General features: G+C 39.3%; 1 protein-coding gene across 1 annotated transcript in view; it reads left to right on the forward strand.

Moving 5' to 3' along the window:
* Positions 1–16,191, forward strand: part of LOC126335293 (ATP-dependent DNA/RNA helicase DHX36-like) — a 200,124-nt gene extending 183,933 nt beyond the window's left edge. Inside the window, exons 18-19 of the mRNA XM_049998385.1 lie at positions 4,002–4,099; positions 15,882–16,191. Of these exons, the coding sequence (XP_049854342.1) occupies positions 4,002–4,099; positions 15,882–15,972 (189 nt within the window). The 3' untranslated portion in view covers positions 15,973–16,191. The remainder of the gene's footprint in view (positions 1–4,001; positions 4,100–15,881) is intronic.
* Positions 16,192–18,812: the final 2,621 nt, after the last annotated feature.

The following is an 18,812-nucleotide window of genomic DNA, read 5'->3' on the forward strand; positions in this document are numbered from 1 at the left end:
GCTGGAAGCCTCCCATGCCACATGAAGACAGTCCTGTCCTAGCAGGCATACTTATTCCTGCCCACACCATCAGAGAATTAACCTGAAGAGGCTTCTAGAATGAGAATGTGCAAGAGAAATACAGTCAAACCCCACTTTTACACTTCTCAAGGGACTTCAAAAAAATGGTGTAAAATGTGGGAAAATGTAAAATTGGGGAAATGATGTTTTATGCTGTTAAACTTATGTATAGGATACCCCGTTGCACATTATGTATGATAAATGTACATAACAGGCATTAAAAGACTTGTCAGGGACTTGTTTATTATCTAATGAAGGTTTATTATCTAATAAAAACTGCTGATGTAACTGGAACTGATAACTGTCTGGGGAGTAGGAACATTTGATTCAATTTCATATGTCGTCATTGATGTTTTTGAAAGCCAGCAACTGTCATTCATTATTTAAGTAATGAAATACTGCACTAGTTATGTACTTTTTCATGCTTTGCACGATGTGTGTAGGAAAATTTTTCTCGTTGTCAAGTGCAAATATGTTCATAAGTATTTTGTGCGGTGTTCGAATGTGTGTTATTCTGTGTCTCTTGCACTGTAGTCTTCTTTTTGAGGTTATCAGGTACCGTGTCTCATCAATTATGTAGAAAACCAGACACGCATGCAAACTATTGCTCACATTGTTTGTTTGTGTAACATCACAAAAAATACATATGTAAATAATGCACTTGACGAGAATAAATTCTCAAAACACATTTTGCTCAGCATGAATAAAATACGTAACCTGCACTGTGTTTAAACTAAAAACATCTGAGCATCACAAAGTGAATGATTGTGTCAACTAGCGCTCCAATTGGCCATACGCCAAAACACACTAAATATGGTTCGACAAAGGTGTCACAATGATCAGAGCAATCATGAAACTGCATTTGCGCAGTAAAGACAGTTTGGAAATGATTGTGATTGGCCACATTGTCTTCATTCGAAAGAACCTAGATACTCCTATCAGCCACCGTGCCAAGTAGAGCTTGGCAGCGGCGGGAGATACGGCACGAATTGTTCCAACTTTTACACGGTTACTGGTTCAAATCCACTGAGTAGAGTGCCATGATGTCAAGAAAGTTAACCACGTAATATTTGTAAACACTACGGGATGGTCAACATCATGCGAGCATCATTTTTTTCTGCACAAACATTTTTTCGTAATGCGTAAATCGCAGGAAAATTATTAATATGTTGATGCAAAATCAGGTGCAAATTAACATTATGGGCATAGGAAATTTGATGGGATTGATAAAAAAAAATTTCGTAAATGGCGGGAAAACATTAATTCCAGGAACATAAAGGTGTGATTCTACTGTATATTTGCTCTTGCCTACGTCTACCATGAGGTGATTGTACGCCAAATCATGATCCATGGGTGAACAACATTTTTTCATGTTGTTGTACTCTCCAGTCACAACATTCTCTTGCAAAATGTAGTCGAGCAGGTAGTAGGTTTTTTGGACTGAAGAATCGCTTCTTCCAGTCTGCTTCAGACAGTTCTCTCACTAACATTGAATCCTTAGGCTTGTTAAAGTCAATTTAATGCTTCAATGGCCTTCCATAGCTTCGAGTTTTCCTGTATCTTTTTATGGTTCTCAAATCGTAGAAGATGTAGGTCGCTTTTGCAGTGTAATGCACAAGATCTTTCACCATAATTTGCAGCATCTTCAGGGCTTAATGGCAAGTTTACTCCAGAAATCTGATGACAATAATCACAAAAATTGTCTTGTTCTGACGTTATATATTTAATAAGCCAGATCACTTCTATATTCGGACTTTTTATCATGATGTTACTTTTTGTGCAATAAGCTTATTTCAGCTCCATGGTCGTTATCAAGCTATATGCAATTATTAGTGCATTTATTTGTATCTATTTCTAACTAATAACAATTTTGTTTATATCTGTAATTGTATTTACTACAACACAGCAGCATTAATGCTTTCACTGTCTAATACCATGTATTGCTTCATATCATAGGTGTAGTGGAGATGGAATTATAGATATGTGATGTCTCAGCAGTGGAATTTGTTGCTAAGCAATATTCATTAAGAAATACTTAACATTTTTCAAAGTTTGGCAGCTTCGTCTGACACCTAAGTCATCAATGTTATGTGGTTACGTACTTAGCTTACCCATCCATGGATTTGTATGTGGTAATACTGGAGAAGAGTCCCTTGGAGCACTGAACGCATCACGTGTATGGCTTTATTGCCCTTTGCTAAATCATTAATTTCATTGTGTTAAGCCAAATCAGTGATGCATTATGTCTCTAATTGATAATTTAGGATGGAATGTAACAAATATTGTTAATTGATAGTTTATTATGTCAGGTTGTATAAGTAATATGCCCAAGGCTACATTGTTGTCCTCTGTTTGCATTGTGGAGGCCATGAGGTAAAAATAAGGGAAATTAAAGCATTTGACAAGACATAGAAGCAATAATTTTCCCTTGCACCATATCCAAATGGAATAGTAGAGAAAGTCACTGACATTGGTATAAAGTAACTTTTGCCAAGCACTTTACAAAGGATTGGGGACTGTATTCATAGATGTAGTTGTGGGTCTTTACAATCCTAAAAAATAATTTTATTGGTTATAATAGTCATATTATCACTGTAATTTAAAATATTTCAATTTTCTTACAAGTTGAATTAAATTCAGTAAAATGGAATCAGTTGAGTATCATAAATTGATATCAGTGAAATGTGTTCAGAAATGATGAACATGCAGTGTCATGAATGTGTCATCTGTGCCAGACTAGGAGTGTATCGCAGGTCTCGTGCTTATCAGCAGTAACCATTTAAACCACCTTTCACCATTTGAGCACACCCTAACACTAATTGACAATGTCACTGATTTTTCCTTGTTGTTGTAAGTAATTCCTACTCAGAATGTTGAAAAAATAGTTACTGAGTACTATTTTAGGAGTTTTCACTTGCAAAAGTCAGTCAGTTTGAAGGACTCTTCTGTGTACAAGTAAGTATACACATTCTAAAGCCCCTGTGTAACTGATTAAGAATGATAATCACTCTTCCGTACAAAAAGTTTTGTGTTTGTGTGCCAACTATATTCCAAGTGTATATGTGTATTAGCTATCAATTGTGATCATGTCCTCATGGTGTAACTTTTGGAATATACATAAATGAGGCCCCAGAGACTTCTCATGTGTTTCCATGGACAAGTTTTGTAATGCATGCAGTTTATATGTAATTATTTCAGCAAATGAGACATTTGGAGGACCAGTTAGCATTGACTCATAATGCAAATTAATAAACAATGTTTGCTCCTAATGTGAAACAATTCTCTCTCCTGATTCGGTTTTCATCCTACGTTTAAGTCCCCTACTGAATTCATTTTGGTTCATTTTATTATTTCAGCCTGGTTTTCCTTTGAACAGAAAACTGCTTCTCATATTCCAGTAAATACTATTTGTTTTACCACATCATATGTCTTTATTTCTTTAAATATCAAACAAATTGAAACTCTAGGCTGACTTCAACAACATAAGAAAAATATAGATTGCTACTCACCGTAAAGATGATATGTTGAGTTCCAGACCGGCACAACAAAAAGACACTTATACATTAGCTTTTGGCCAAAGCCTTTGTCAGAAAAGGAAAACACACACACACACACGACCACCACTCCAGCAGCTCAGACTGAGCATTCAAGTCTGAGCTGCTGGAGATGTTGGGTGTGTGCATGTGAGTTTACGCATTTGTGAGAATGATTGTTTGTGTGTTTCCTTTTCTAAGAAAATGAATTTGTAAGTGTCCTTTTGTTGTGCATGTCTGCAACGCAGCGTGTCATCTTTACGGCGTGTTTAATGTCTTTGTAGGGAGGATAGACAGTTTTGGAGTTTTGACTCCTTTTGGTAGATTTTGTACACCAAGTAGGAATTAGGAATATGCTTTTCATTGCTCACAGTTTCAGATTCTCTTATGCATAATTCTTCTTTTCAGAGACTTCGAGATAGTCTTGATCAGCTGCTAGCACACAAGGTTAGCCATCCTGGGCCTATTGACTGGAGCCCAAGAAGTGATGAGGCACCACTGCTCAGGTAACATTTATCTTTTCATGTTGTCACAACTGACTGAAAGTGTGTGTTGTATTCCTGTGGGTTATATTTCTGTGGATGAATTACATCTTCAGTTAAAATCTTCCTTGAATGATTAAGAGGAGTTTGGAGAAGCTCATTGGGGGCGGGGACGGCGAGGGAAATTTTTTTTTTCTGGGGGGAGGAGTGAAGAATGAATTTATAACTTTACTAGCTGATTAGCCATTGATGCCTGGTTACTTACATATGCCAAATTACATTGAATAGGAAAATGAATTATATCTGTTTATAGTGTAAAAAAACAGTTTATTTACATATTTAAAAAAAAGTGTAAATGCAGATACATATTATGAAATAAACTCCTTTACAGATTCAGTGTAATACTAATTTGACACAGTATGAGTATACTGGTACACAGATTTTTTTCCCCCTACTCTTCCATGGGCAAGAATAAATGTTTGGGTGAATTCTTTTTCGAGCAAGCAACATAAAGTTACCTGTGGGAGAAACATCGCAGTCTCAGACCTACCCCACAGTACTTAATAAAATGCCCATGTGATTAATTTATTGTGATTGAGAACATGTTTCTCATTGTTAAAGTTAATAGGGATATCGTTCAGATTGAGTTATACCTGGAGATGAAGACTGCCTCAGTCACTCTGCTTCATGTTAAGATTATCCGTATAATTTGTAGTTCCTGTCACATTGGGGAATGGGGAGAATGATCACTCAAATTTCTTGTGCACATTTTGGGAGGCGCTTGTGGGAGGAAGTAATACATTGTCCGACTCTTCCTGGAAAGGTCTGTCTTGGAATTCTTTTAGCATCTACTCCTGGAGACTGTTGAGCATCTCCATAACTCTCTTGCACTGGCTAAACAATTCCATGACTAAACACACCCGTCTTTATTGGATTTTGTCACTGTCTTCCAGTAATCGAACCTCAGTGTGTCTCAAACTGATGCGCAGTATTCAAGAATTGGTAGAACAAGTTTTTTGTAAGCCACTTCTGTCGTGGATGAACTACATTTCCGTAAGACTCTTCCTATAAATCTGGCATCTGCTTAAGCTACTATTTGTTTTGTTTGGTTATTCCACTTAAGGTCACTGTGGAAGACTACTACTATATATTTTACGGTAATTGCTGTTTCCTGCAGTTTGTCACCAATAATGTAAGTTTAAAGCAGTGGATTTCTTCTCTTATGTACGTGCAATGCATTACATTTATTTACATTCAGGGTCAACTGCCAGTCAGTGCACTATTCATCTATCCACTACAGATCTTCCTGCACTTTTCTAGTCTTCTGCATCATCTGAAAACTGCCACAAGGCACTTCCAACATTACCTACTGGATCATTTGCATATTATTGTCAGCAGTAATGGTCCTGTCACACTTGTTTGCTTGTTTGGGGTACTTCAGATATTACATTTAAACCAGTTGATTTTGTTATTTTAAGAGTAACATGTTGGATTCTGTCTACCAGGAAGTCTTGAATCCAGTCACAAATCTGGTCTGATACTCAGTAAGCTTGTATTCCTTCCCCCCCCCCCCCCCCCCCCCTCTCAAATGATGTATGGGACTGTATCAGATTCCTTCCCGAAGTCAAGGAACACAGCATCCACCTAAGCTCCAATCTTTGTGATGCTATGGATCTTGTAGATGAGCAGAGTGAGCTGGACTTTGCAAGATTTCTGTTTGTGGAATCAATTTTGATTTTTATAGAAGTGAGTGTCATTATTCATATACACCATAATACCGGAGTATAAAACATGTTCCATAATTCTACAACAGACTGGTGTGTTCGATATAGACCTGTAAGTATGTGCATCTGTTCTATGACCTTTCTTGAAAACATAAATAACGTGCATGTTTGACGGTTGCTAGGCATCCTTCATTGCTCCAGCATCATATGATAAAAAGCTGCTAGAAAGGAAGCAAGCTCTGTAAAACTATCTCTGCAGAATCATATAGGTATCTCATCTGGTCTGGAAGCCTTTCCAGTACTATATGATTGTAGTTGCTGTTCCATTCCATGATCACTTATACCGTTAAATGCCATTTTGGCATTCATGTGATGATTGAAAGGAGGAGCCATATTACGATCTTCCAAAGTGAAACAGTTTCGGAAGACTGAATTTAGTATTTTGGCTTTATCTTTGTCTTCTTTCATTTTGGTAACAGTATGGTGATGATTGAGTAGATGATTTTGATCTGCTACTGATTTTTTGTAAGACCAAAACTCCTAAGGTTTGTTAGTCACATTTGCTTTTTTCAATTTTTGTTTGTCAGCTAGGTTTGGGCTTCTTTAAAAGATCTGTTAGTTATAGCTGCCAAAACAATTAACATAGTAATAAGCTTCATCTCAAGAGAATTTAAGATGTGATGTATCTCTCTTTGTTTACATACTTGTCTAAGGCATAGTGAACAATGGTTTAAATTTCATGCATTTGTGATCAAATACTTCAGCCTTAGCATTGAATTTTTTATGTTGATTGCTCAGATACTGTGGATCTTGTTGCCTGTTACTTTTACTGTGATGGAACATCAGACAACAAAATATTTACAGATTGGATTAAGTCCTGGTCTTATTTATCCATGGCACAGCAGTAGCGTTTCCGTCTACCACACAAGGGGGCCCGAGTTTGACTCCTGGCATAGGACTGGTTGTTGTATGTCTTTCATCTCACTTTCATCATCATTGACACGCAAGTCGCCGAAGTGGTGTCAACTAAAAAGACTTGCAAATATATAGTGGCCGAACCCCCGAAGGGGATATCCTGCCCAATAAATGCCGTACTACCATTTCATTTCATTGTGTTTAAGGATTCTTCCATTATTTCTTGGTAGAACAGTTCCAGATATAAGGTTGAATAACAAGTACACTGTTTTTTGTTCTACTGATTTTTGTTTATTTCAAAGTAGTTTTTGGTTTATTGGACCATCTTCAGGAAGATGTCCAAATACCGTATTTACTCGAATCTAAGCCGCCTTTGTGTGTGTGTGTGTGTGTGTGTGTGTGTGTGTGTGTGTGTGTGTGTGTGTGTGTGTGTGTAATCCAAAAAACCACCTGCAGCTTAGAATCGAGTGCAAAGCAAGCGGGAGTTCTGAAAAATGTTGGTAGGTGCCGCCACAACTAATTTCTGCTGTCGAATATATGTAGCGCTACACAGGCATGCTTTTTAGGCACAAAGATAAATACTGGCGCCGAAACCTCTGCGTCAGTAAATAAATTTAAAAAAAAGGTGGAAGGCGAGCTTTTTTTTCCGCCCCGAGTTTCGAGCACTGCATTTTCATACATTATCCAACGAAGTAAATACAAATTCCGTATTGTTCATCTTCGAATGTAGCAGAATTTCAAAATCTGACTGGCAAGACTGTTTGGGATGTTTGTCAATATTGCCAACTCTACGGACTGAATTTTTTCTGCCTGTGAGAAAAGATTGTTGCTAATAGGAACTTGATGAAATGTGAATCACATGCAGTATTCTCTTCACCGTAAGAATAATACGAATATAAACATTTTGCCATGTATTCTTTCGTGTTTGCTGCTATCTCATTTAAATTCTGTCTGCCTAATAAACTATGAAACTAGTGACACAACAGCAAACGCGGAAGAATATACGTATCGTGTCATGTTTATATTCGTAATGTTCTTATGCCTAATAGTGATACAGTCAGAAATGAAGCACGGCAACTGACTAGATTTTTAAATCTAAGATGACTCTAATTTCGGTGCAGAATTTGATGGACTAAAGAAGCGGCCGCAAAGATTTTCAAACAGAGAAAAATTTTCGCCAACTCTCGTTCAGAACATGTTCTATCATACACAGTCTATTATTTGGTTCTTGTTGATCATTATCAAAGAAAGCAGCAGTGTAAGTAACAACAAATAGCAGTCTCTTGCCATTGTTTCGCTAATGAGACGATTCCTCTTTTTTTTTTTAAAGCGGCGGCAGCGCGCACAAAAGCAAGCCATGCCGCGAGCGGTGACACGCAGTAAACAATCACTGTCAGAATGCGACAAACAATGTATGACACAGTACAGTAATGCATTTTCAGCTTAGAGTGACGTAAACACCTATAACAAAGAAAACGGCACTTATCAGATCAAAGCAAAATAAGCAATCGATTCAAACCAGATGAAGCACTTGGAAAAGGAAGGATACCCGTATAAATATGGACGGAGCGCCTGACACATAGCAATGGCTACCTGGTGAAGCTTAACTGCTAAGCTTACAACTCGAACCAAACTACTGTAGCTGTATTGTCATTCATTCGACCTAAATTGTGTCTCATATTACAATGGACCAACTTTGTTTCGATTTGGAGACACGGCCTAAAACTTTTCTCTCCCCTTGAATTTCGAGTCTCAATTTTCAGGTGTGGCTTTAGAGTCAGGAAATTTTTTTTTCCTTTATTTCGAATCACATTTTTCAGGTGCGGCTTAGATTTGAGTAAATACGGTAAGCTGAAAACTAGTCTCAAATAAACAAAAATCAGTAGAACAAAAACAGTGTACTTGTTATTCAGCCTTAAAAATGTTCTAATTGTAGACTAATGATTATACGCTACTAGGCAGAAGTTTTTGATCATCCATGATAAAAACAGTATACTTTATTTCAATTTACAAAGATACCGTATAAATTAAATAGAAGTACAAAATATTTTCTGTCTCTGTCATTAAGTATAAGATAATATGGTTTAGATTTTAGTCTTTTCAAAGTATCCACTCTTTGGTCTCTTAACATTCCGGAGATAAGATTATTTAGTGTTTCTGTAGACGTTGCAGTCCAACTTGTCTGTAAATTATTTCATAGATCTTCAACATTAGGTGACTTCCATTTACTGACCTCCCTGTCAAGTTCATATGTTAAGGGTCCAATGAGATGTAAGTCAGGTGACAGACTTGGCCAAATTATGTTCTTCAGTTCCCCACATTTCTCTTTTCTATTGAAATACGCTCTACACAGTTTAGCGGCATGTTTAGGATCATTGCCCTGCTGCTGCTATAAAATAAATAAATAAATAAAAAAGCTCCATACGATACCATGAATTACACAGATTCTCTAAATGTCTCATTTGTTGAAGTAATTACATAACACTACACCCATTATGAAACTTGTCTTTGAAAAATTGTTAGAAGAAACACACAAGAAGTCAGTGCGGTCTATGTGAGTCACAAAGTGACTCTTCATAAATTCTCCATGCAATCGACGAAGAAATATTCGACAATGGCTTCCAAATACTTCAGACTTAGATTCGTCGATGAGTAACACCTTAGACCAGTGCTGCACGCACCAGTTTCTATGTTTCTATGCCTATTGCATTTTTTTCATTTTATTTAGTTTGTATAATAAAGGTTTTGTGGTCTCTATGCACCCCTTTAAACATTGTTCACAAAGACTGTGTTGCACTGTTGAGACAGAGATTGGAATTGCTCACATACTGTTTACTTCCTTACGAATTTCAGGTGCAGTACAACATTAGTCTGTACACTGTGAACTGATCTTCCCTGTATGATGATACCCTGGGTCTCCCATATTGCAAAACAGTTGCATTGGCGCCACTTTTCTTGAATCGCTGCAATGTATACTCCCAGGGTTGCCACAAGTTCTGGAAATCAGAGAATATCAGGGAATTTCAAATGTGTCAGGGAAATTTTGGAAGAACACTGGAAAAACCTAGTTTTTGTCTCAGTAGATGAAATAGTTTGTTTACTAAGATGTCGTGCACTGTCGCTGGCTGGGCACAGCTGAGTATGTGAGCTGATTCCCTACTCCCTCATTCTTATTGGTTCTTCCCTTTCTGCCACTCCCCTCGGCTTTCAGTCAATGCTGCCACCAATTCTTGCTGGTAGCCTAACAGCTGCCGAGGCGTGAGGAGAGATCTGTTTCGATCTGATTGTCAGAGACTGTTGATATAGTGGCCAGAGACAGCAGTGATGTATGCATGAGTTTTGTCTGAATGATTGCGTGAATGTGTGTGTGTGCTCTCATTTTGTGGTGAATGCTGTGGCCAAAAATTTAGTTGTGAGAGTTTGATTGTCTTTTCTATGTGCCTTTCTGCAGTTCATTGATCATCTTTACAGTGAATTGCTACATATCCTCATTAGTATTGATTTTCAGAGTATTCACAGAAGTTATCTGTTCCATGGATTGATCACTGCAATCTCATTTCATCAACATGGTGTCTGTGACATGTAAATAGCTGGCGGCACCGGTGGACTTCCATGGTGTGCCAAAACCGCAGGCCATTTTTGTGGGTATCTCTAATGGAGTGGGCCTGCCAATCTGAAGCCTATAATTTCCTACAAATGTGCAGGCCCTGCCATGTGTGATTTAACGCAGCAGATTTTCATGGTTTATCCATGGACACAGTACTCTGGTGCTTGTTGGCAGGCTAGAGCCCACAGGCAATGGATTTCAAGAATTGCTACTGTCTCACGGAAAGTTCATTGTACAGTGTGGCATTGTATAGACATTTTGTTTATTCTAGTACATTTTGGCACTTTGAAAGTAGTTTATATATTAGAAATTATGGTTTATAAGAGGAAGAAAATAGTGACAGTCACTGGCAGTTTGTGCACTATGTACTCCATATTTCATGAAAGAAGAACCACACAATACCTATCAATAGTAGACATAATACAGTGGGCAATAGCTGACAATAACAAATATTTTATTAATAGTCACCTATAGTGTTGGTTTACACAACTCATCCCTGCCTTATACACTTGTTTCAAGAGGTCTATTTTTTTCTGGTGTTATTTCTGAAATCAGTGAAGATATTTAAAATTTGTCTTGTGATTCCACTGAAATATGTATTTTTGTCACTAAATGTATTTAATTTTATTGAAATAAAATAATGTCTGTGGTTTTAATGAAACATATATAACATTTGACTTGCTTTCTCCACCTAAAAACAGTCCATTGCAAAAGATGTTGATGTTAGTACTTGAGATTTTTGCTCACATGTTTAGAAATACGGAAGTCTTCACATTTTTTGTCAACTTTTGTCTCAAAATTTGTCCCCCCAAGGGGCCAACGGCTTTTTGTCGAGTATGTGTGTGATGCACATTGGTCCCTGAGCTACTGCAGTCTTTGTTCTTTTCTGGGCTGCTTTCTCTTCCCCTTCCTTCTCCTTGCCTGCCCTCTTGCCACTTTTCACTTTGCCTCTTCCATTCCTTCTCTTTGTGTTCTTTATGCCATCCTGGCTATCCTCATGACTTTGTTTCATCTTCCAGTTTTGGTTGGTTGCTTTTCCTCCTCCTTTTTCGCATTTCTTTTTTGGGCCCCTTCAGGCGTTTGACCTCCATCTCTAAATATGAAGTTTGTAGTGTGAGCCAGATGGGGAAGAACTCCCTCCGTAGCATCTTTGGTGTGAATTCCTCTCTCCATCTCGCTTTTCCCCCTTCCCCTCCCTCCCCGCTGAAGCTCTTCTGCCTACTTGCTATGTCACCAGCTCAGTAGCCAATCATGTTGTGGGGCTGATATGTACCCATCTGGGCGAGGCAACCAATACCACAGGGATCACACTGTTGGTACCTGTGCTGTGAATGCCTTTTGCAAGCATAGGAGTGGTTGCCTGTCTTTTCGGGGCATCCGAACTCCCGGCAACGACCGTCCTGCCAGGCGGCCATTGCTGTGGGTGGGTGGTGCCCACAAGGTGAGCCCTGTTTGGAATGGGTGGTACCAGGGCAGATTTTTGGCACATGAAACGTGTTAAACTCTTTGGCCGCACTACTGCGGCCATGTCTCTTCCTTAACATAGTTCTGTCTCAGTTCCTGTTTCTGCTTTTCCAGCCTTGTATACCCTGGGAGGAGGGCCTGACGTGCCGGCTTGGGGCAAGACCCTTTCCATGGTTCCTGGTCTGCACCAGGACTGACAGGGAGACTTTTACCACCGCCAAACCCCTTTTCTTTTTGTAAGATACTGAGGCAAAGTTCAGTGAAGTTGAATCATTAAGCAAGATGAACTCAGTTTCTTTCCTTATAAAGATAACTTCTGCCAGTCAGCCAACCTCCCTCTGTGCCAGGGACCATTTAGGAGACAACTCTGTGACTATTGCTCCTCACAAGTCACTCAGTGTGACACAGGATGACCACCTCAACCCTCCCTCTTACCCCCATCCTGCTCTCCCCCTCCCCCTTCCCTTTCTGTTTCTTCACCCTTGGCAGCTCCTGTCCCTTCCTCTACAGGCAGGAACTGCTGCTCCTCCTCCTCCTCGGCCAGGAAAAAGTCCGCTAGGGATGGGCCTCCATCTCAGAACAACCCGCCCCGGCATTCTCAGGACAGGAAGCTTGCAACCTCGGGCCCAGAGCAGAGACTCACGCTCCGAGGGTCCCAAAGCCACTCAGTCTCTGTCCAATCCTGGCATCATTGCCGCCTATTCCCTTACTGATAACGCCTCCTCCCTCACTCCGAGGGAGAAGAAGAAGCAGTTTCGTGTTATTGAGCGTTCTGTCAGAATCGTGCCGGCCCCAGGGTATCGTCTGGAGGGTCTGCATTTTTGTTCGCATCAATATCATTAGTGACTGGATCCCCCCTTCATAACCATTTGCAAGCGATAACAGTTAAGAGTGAAGATGACTGCAGCAATCACCATTTATGGTGTCTGCCTCCCTCCAGCTAGGCCACTTCCTTATGTTGAACTGTCTACCTTAATACAGTAACTCCTGCCCCTGTATCTCTTCCTTGTGAACTTCAGTGCACACCACTCCCTGTGGGGGAGTGCCACTTCTACTTGACCAGCTTACTACAGATTTTGACTTGTCTCTCCTCAATGACGGTTCTCCAACCCACTTCAGTGCTGCTCATGGAACCTTTACTGCTCTCTATCTCACAGTCTCCTCCCCTGCTCTCATGGTTTGCATATATTGGTCACTACTTGATGATCTTTGTGACAGGACCATTTTCCAGTGAGCGTGTCATTCACCTGCTGCAGCCAGTCCCCCGCATTACGCATTCCGCAGGGCCAATTGGCCTTTGTATATGCCTGTTGTGCACTTTGACACCTCTATCTCGAATTGCATTGATGCGGTCGTGCAGGGTTTTTCTGCACTTTACTTCATGCTGCTGGCATTGCTGCCCCCCTATCCATAGGTCCCCCTCATTATCGACCAGTAGCATGGTGGACCAAGGACGTAGCAATCACTGTCCAGGACCACCAATGGGCACTGCAAAGACTTAAATGACACCCTTCACAGACCAACCTGCTCACTTTTAAGCGTCTCTTGCCAAGGCTTGTTACCTTATTAAGCGGAGTAAAAAGGTACCTTATTAAGCAGAGTAAAAAGGAATGCTGGGAGCCGTATGTTTCCTCCCAGGGATGTACGACTCCTCATCGCAGGTTTGGTCCAAGCTCTGTAGTCTTCTGGCCACCAGTGACAATTCATAGTACACCCTGATACAGAACTTTATTTAGGTGACCAGCTCCTAGATGTTACAGTACAGTCCCATTTCTTGGGCCTATTTTTTAATGAAAAGCTGATGTGGCTACCCCATATTGCCGATGTGGCTACCCCATTATTTGCCATCTTAAGACTACATGCATGTGGAAGTTTAATGTCCTGAAAATACTTGATCCCGTTAACCCATTGTGGGGTACGTTTGGCTATTGGTGCCTTTTGCACTAGTCCCATTGACAGCCTCCTCACAGAAGCGGGGATTCTCCTCCTCCTTTTTTAAATACAACGAAGTCAACTCCCGGTTTCTTATGCGATTACCATTCGCAGATTCCCTGACCATCCCGCGTACCCTGTTCTCTTTGCAAGTGAGTAAAGTCTCCCATGTGAGATTGCCAGTTAGACTGCGCCACACTTTCCTCTGTCATCAAGAAAGACATGTTTGTGTGAAGAAAGGTGTAAGGCAGGACTCAGCTTATCATTGTTGTGTAATGTGCACTTTGAAGTACTGTTGAAGGCAATAAAGGAAATTTCTGAACATAAATAAAAGTTCAAGGAGAAGAGATGTTAATGCTGTAGTTTGCAGTTGCATACTCTTCAGCTGGATGTAAGGAAGAGGCTTTAAAAGGAATTGATAACATACTTAGCATAGAGTATGGCATAAGAATACACAGGGAGAAGGTGGTACTGGTTAACAGAGAGGAGAACAACAAATTGCTTAACTTCAACATTGAAAATGGAAAGTAGTGAAATAAATGAAAGATTATTCCTATTTAAGAAGTAAGATAATGCAGGATGGCCAAAGCCAGGACAGTGGCAGAAGTTGCAACAGTTTGGTACAGATGAAAAATAGGCATTCTTCAGTAAGAGCTCTCCTGGTATCGGATGTTGATGTGGAAATGAGGCAGAAATTCCTGAAAGTGTGGACTTGGAGCACAGTTTTGTGTGGAAGTGCAGTTCGAACCATTGAACATTAAGAGAGGACGACACGAAGAAGAAATAGTTCTGCCCATAAGTCAGGTCCCTCACTGCGTGTTCAGTATTCACCAGTCCTCACAGTTTTCTGCCATCCTTTTCATACTTGATATTTCCAGTTAGCTGATACCTTGGTTTTCCTCTGGTCTACTCTGGCACCAGTCCATCTAGTTTGTTCTTTATCATACAGTCTCTTTCCTGCCATTGTCCTATCCATTTTATTTTCCTTTTCTTGTTTCCAGTATTTCTCCCCTCTCTTTCACCCTGTGTGACACAACCTCATTCCTTACTTTATCTGCCCATATCACAGTCTCCATTCTTCTCTAAATCAACATCTCTGAAGCTTGTACTCTCTTCTCCGTAGTGTCTATTTTGGCAGCATATTAGGCAAAATATTCCACCTATCTTTTTCTTCATTATTTATTTAATGGATCACAAAAGAAAGGACAGGTTAATGAGATATTTTCTATGGCAACCAGGGATGGTTTAAGGCACAAGTAACACAAGTCACTGCTTGGGGCACCAAACTGAGAGAGTTGCCAGAGGCACTACAAGTGTAAGATTTATGTACAGGATGTATCATAATTAGTAGTGGTTGCTTGGGACACCAAGCTGAGAGAGGCACCCAAGTGCAAGATTTGTAAACCATTACTACGAAAACTGAGACAGGTGAAAGTGTACAAGGGAGAAAGGAGGGAGGAGTGGCGCAAAATAATAAGTCACTTGTGTGGAAAAATGTTCGTAGACTGATCCTGATGGCAACATGAATAGTTAACTTGACAGAGGAAAGGACAATACTGGTGAAAAATAGTTGTAACACATGAAGATTAGAATATGAAAATAGATTATAGAGGATACTGAGTGTAGTAGTTCTGTTGTGATGAAAAGATTAGAAGAGATGGGGGACAGCACCACCACGGCAAGTAATACAGCAAGTGTTAATACTTGTATCGAGTTGTCATTGGGACCGATCAATGTGTGTACACTTCATATCACTCAAGAAAGTAAATTTGCAAATCACTACTGCTGGAACTGTTGCAAAGTTTATAATAATAATAATGCAGGTTAAAATTGTGGTAGATTAAGCCAGTTACATTTAAATGAGTTTGACTCGTATCGACTTGGTTGGGTTTGTATTTAGTTTCTAGAAGTGAAATAAATAGTGTACTCTATACGTTGTTCAGTATACTGAATTGCCAAAGTGTTCATTTATTGCTCAAATCATTTTGATTTGTATGGAACAGCTTTGTTTTTCAGGCCACTGAATGTGCAAAACTTTCACTAGGATTTTCTGCTCCCTTCCCCCCCCCCTCCCCTCCCCTCCCCCTCTCGCAATTCTCTCCTCCTCTCTTTGCTCCTTTTTTATGAACAAGTTCAAATGTTTCATCCCTTTACTTGCTTTCAGGGCCATAATGGATGTGTTGTCATACGAAGACATTGAATTGCGCACAGTGGCAGAAGAAGTAGACAGTTGTGGTGAAGATGATGATTTTTGATAGTAATGCATACTGAGTATGCTGAGAAGACAAACATTGCAAGTGCATTTTGTACTCTGTGTGTGTGTGTGTGTGTGTGTGTGTGTGTGTGTGTGTGTGTGCGCGCGCGCACGCAAAATATAATATTTATTTTTGTTGATGATGATCTCAATTTGTCTTGACAAATCCTAAGTTATTCATTGTATAATAAAACAAATAAAAGTATTATATCCATTGCAATCGATTCTTTCTTAACTTTGTTGTGACAGTAAACTTTCTGCTAATGGCAGACAGTTAGTTTGTCAGGATTTGCATTATAAACCATATATCCAGTGGATTGTATATTTGTTGTGCCACTTACAAACACCATTTTCCTATATTCTGTTCATCATAAGAATAAACGTGATGCAAACAAACACAAATCTGATGATTGGTCAGAACCTATTGTACATGTACACAGTTGGTTTTATAGTCTTGGAAGTACGTTCCACTTCTGTATTAGATATCTTAATACCAAGTTACATTTAATGAAACTTTAAAGATATTCTAATTTATTAACAGCCATCAACATTTTTCTTCATCACACTTCAGCTATGTAGTTTTTATTTCAAAAATGATGTACAGTCACAATCTATGTAGTGTTGTGCTCTGATTGTCGCTTTTAATATACAGTGTGAAAATAGATGATGCTGCTTCTGCTCTGTAGTGAAACACATTTGTTGAACATGGTTAAAAAGTGTCATTAAATAGGTTGTTCTTAAGTTTCAGAAAAAAATTGGCTTTGAGGTTTTCCAAGGGACTGTATTTGATACAGTTGAGATCCCCCCCAATTTGAAATGCCTACATCTCATAATTATAAAATTCATCGTCATTTATTATGGCTAATGCATGTCTTCTTGTTTCAAATTACGTATTGCACAGGAAATTCATGTTTTAATTTTGGATACAAATTCTTAATTACCAATATTTTGTGTGAAATATTGTTAAATAAAAGTTGCTCATTTAGGAAAACATAGCAGTTTAACTTTTTTGGGAAAAAAAAGAAAAACCAAATGCTCATTATTTGGACTATGCCAGTTGTTTCATGCCACAGATGTGATGGCGTCGTAGAAATGTGGAGTACAATCATTTTCAAAGCATTGAGTACCTCATACAAATCACTGTACCGTTACAATACGAACCTATCAGAACTAGTCTAGAGCAAAGTTAAGGGATTTGTCATGAGAAATAGAGCGTTAAGCTGCTAGGTGTACTGGAACTAATGTATGCAGCTTTTCACATACCACTACTGAACACTGGGAGGATACAGAATGGCACGTCGTAAAAGCAGAAAAAATGCAGTGTCTAGGATGGCTTCATGGTTTCTATTGTTGTTTGACTCATTATCAATGTAGCAGATGACAGTTCCATAGCTGAAATGTATTTATCATATTTGGATAAGCAAGGAGCCAAGAGATTACCAGACGACTGATTGTAATTAATAACTTCAATGGCTTCATTATTCAACAGTACAGAGAAATCCCTGCAGTATGGTTTTGCATCACACATAGCTCACTCAGAACAATTACCCTGTGTTTAAGTTAAGAATTTTCATCACTGTTGTTTGTAGTTAGAATACTATCTTATCGGAGAACAAGAGCATTTTATGCCTTCTGTCTGGTCACCTATGAAGTGCGTGCTCATGTTGGAGTATTGCTGAGTATTATTTCATTCTCTTTAAAAATTAAATGACATTCAAAGCTATGTTTTCCTCTGCTCTTCTCTTTTTCTGTCTTAAGTGCAATTGCTCACATCATTGCAGGTCAGCTGGACCAGCTGGCTGGCCAGTGCGCCAGTAAAACTGTTGTCCCACATTATCGCTAAGTCTATGTGCATGTAACACAGCATAAAATGTATCCTTATGATCATACTCAGTTGTACTAGACACAGCTCAACTCCACTCCACGTGAAACAAAATCCAATGAAGTTCAAGAAAATGCAGAAGAATACATGGTGCAATCCTTATATCAGGTTTATTCTTATGATGAACACAGCATTGCTGAGGTATCTGAAGAACAGTGAAGAGAACAGAGGCTACTTGCACTTCATTCACCTCCGAAAGACACTACTCTAACCTCGCCTTCTTAGTTAAAAAAAAAACATCTAGATGCTGAATAAATGCAACATCACATGCAGTCACACAATTACCAGTGAATAAACACAACACAATAAGGAAAAACATTAGTTCTTTTATTTTTGTTGCTGATTTATTTATCAGATCCAACTTCTGTACTTATTTGTCATCATACTGACATTTTCATTGATCAAGTTATTTTGCGTTGTGATTTCTGCATAAATACATTCTAACATAAAAAGATGTACTATGAAGGAGGTATCCGAATGGGTCCAATTGGATGATTTACTCAAGAGAGAGAGATTCACAAATTGAGCAATTCAGTAACGCATTGGTCTATCTCTGGCCCTAATGGAAGCTGTTATTTGGCTTGACATTGACTGATAGAGTTGTTGGGTATTGTCACATCCTACACAAATGGCACGTTAGATCACCAAATACTGAGCTGGTTGGAGGGCCCTGCCAATAATGCTTCAAAGCGCTAGTCATTGGGGCTCATTACTGAAAATAATTCTATTCTATGTAATGAAATTTCAGGCTGAAGACGTGTCTGGAGATGCCCCGGACAGTGTTGGATAACGAGCTGACTGCCGCCAGCCAAGCAGTCCAATGACCATGAGTGGTGATCTGTGATCTGGGCTGTCATTTCTTTTCATAGCAGGATTCCTTTGGTTGTCATCTGCGGTACCCTTACAACTCTGTATTACGTCGACAGTATTCTACATTGCGTTGTGTTGCCCTCCATCGC

Source organism: Schistocerca gregaria, chromosome 2 (genome assembly GCF_023897955.1).
Source record: "Schistocerca gregaria isolate iqSchGreg1 chromosome 2, iqSchGreg1.2, whole genome shotgun sequence".
Taxonomy (NCBI): domain Eukaryota; kingdom Metazoa; phylum Arthropoda; class Insecta; order Orthoptera; family Acrididae; genus Schistocerca; species Schistocerca gregaria.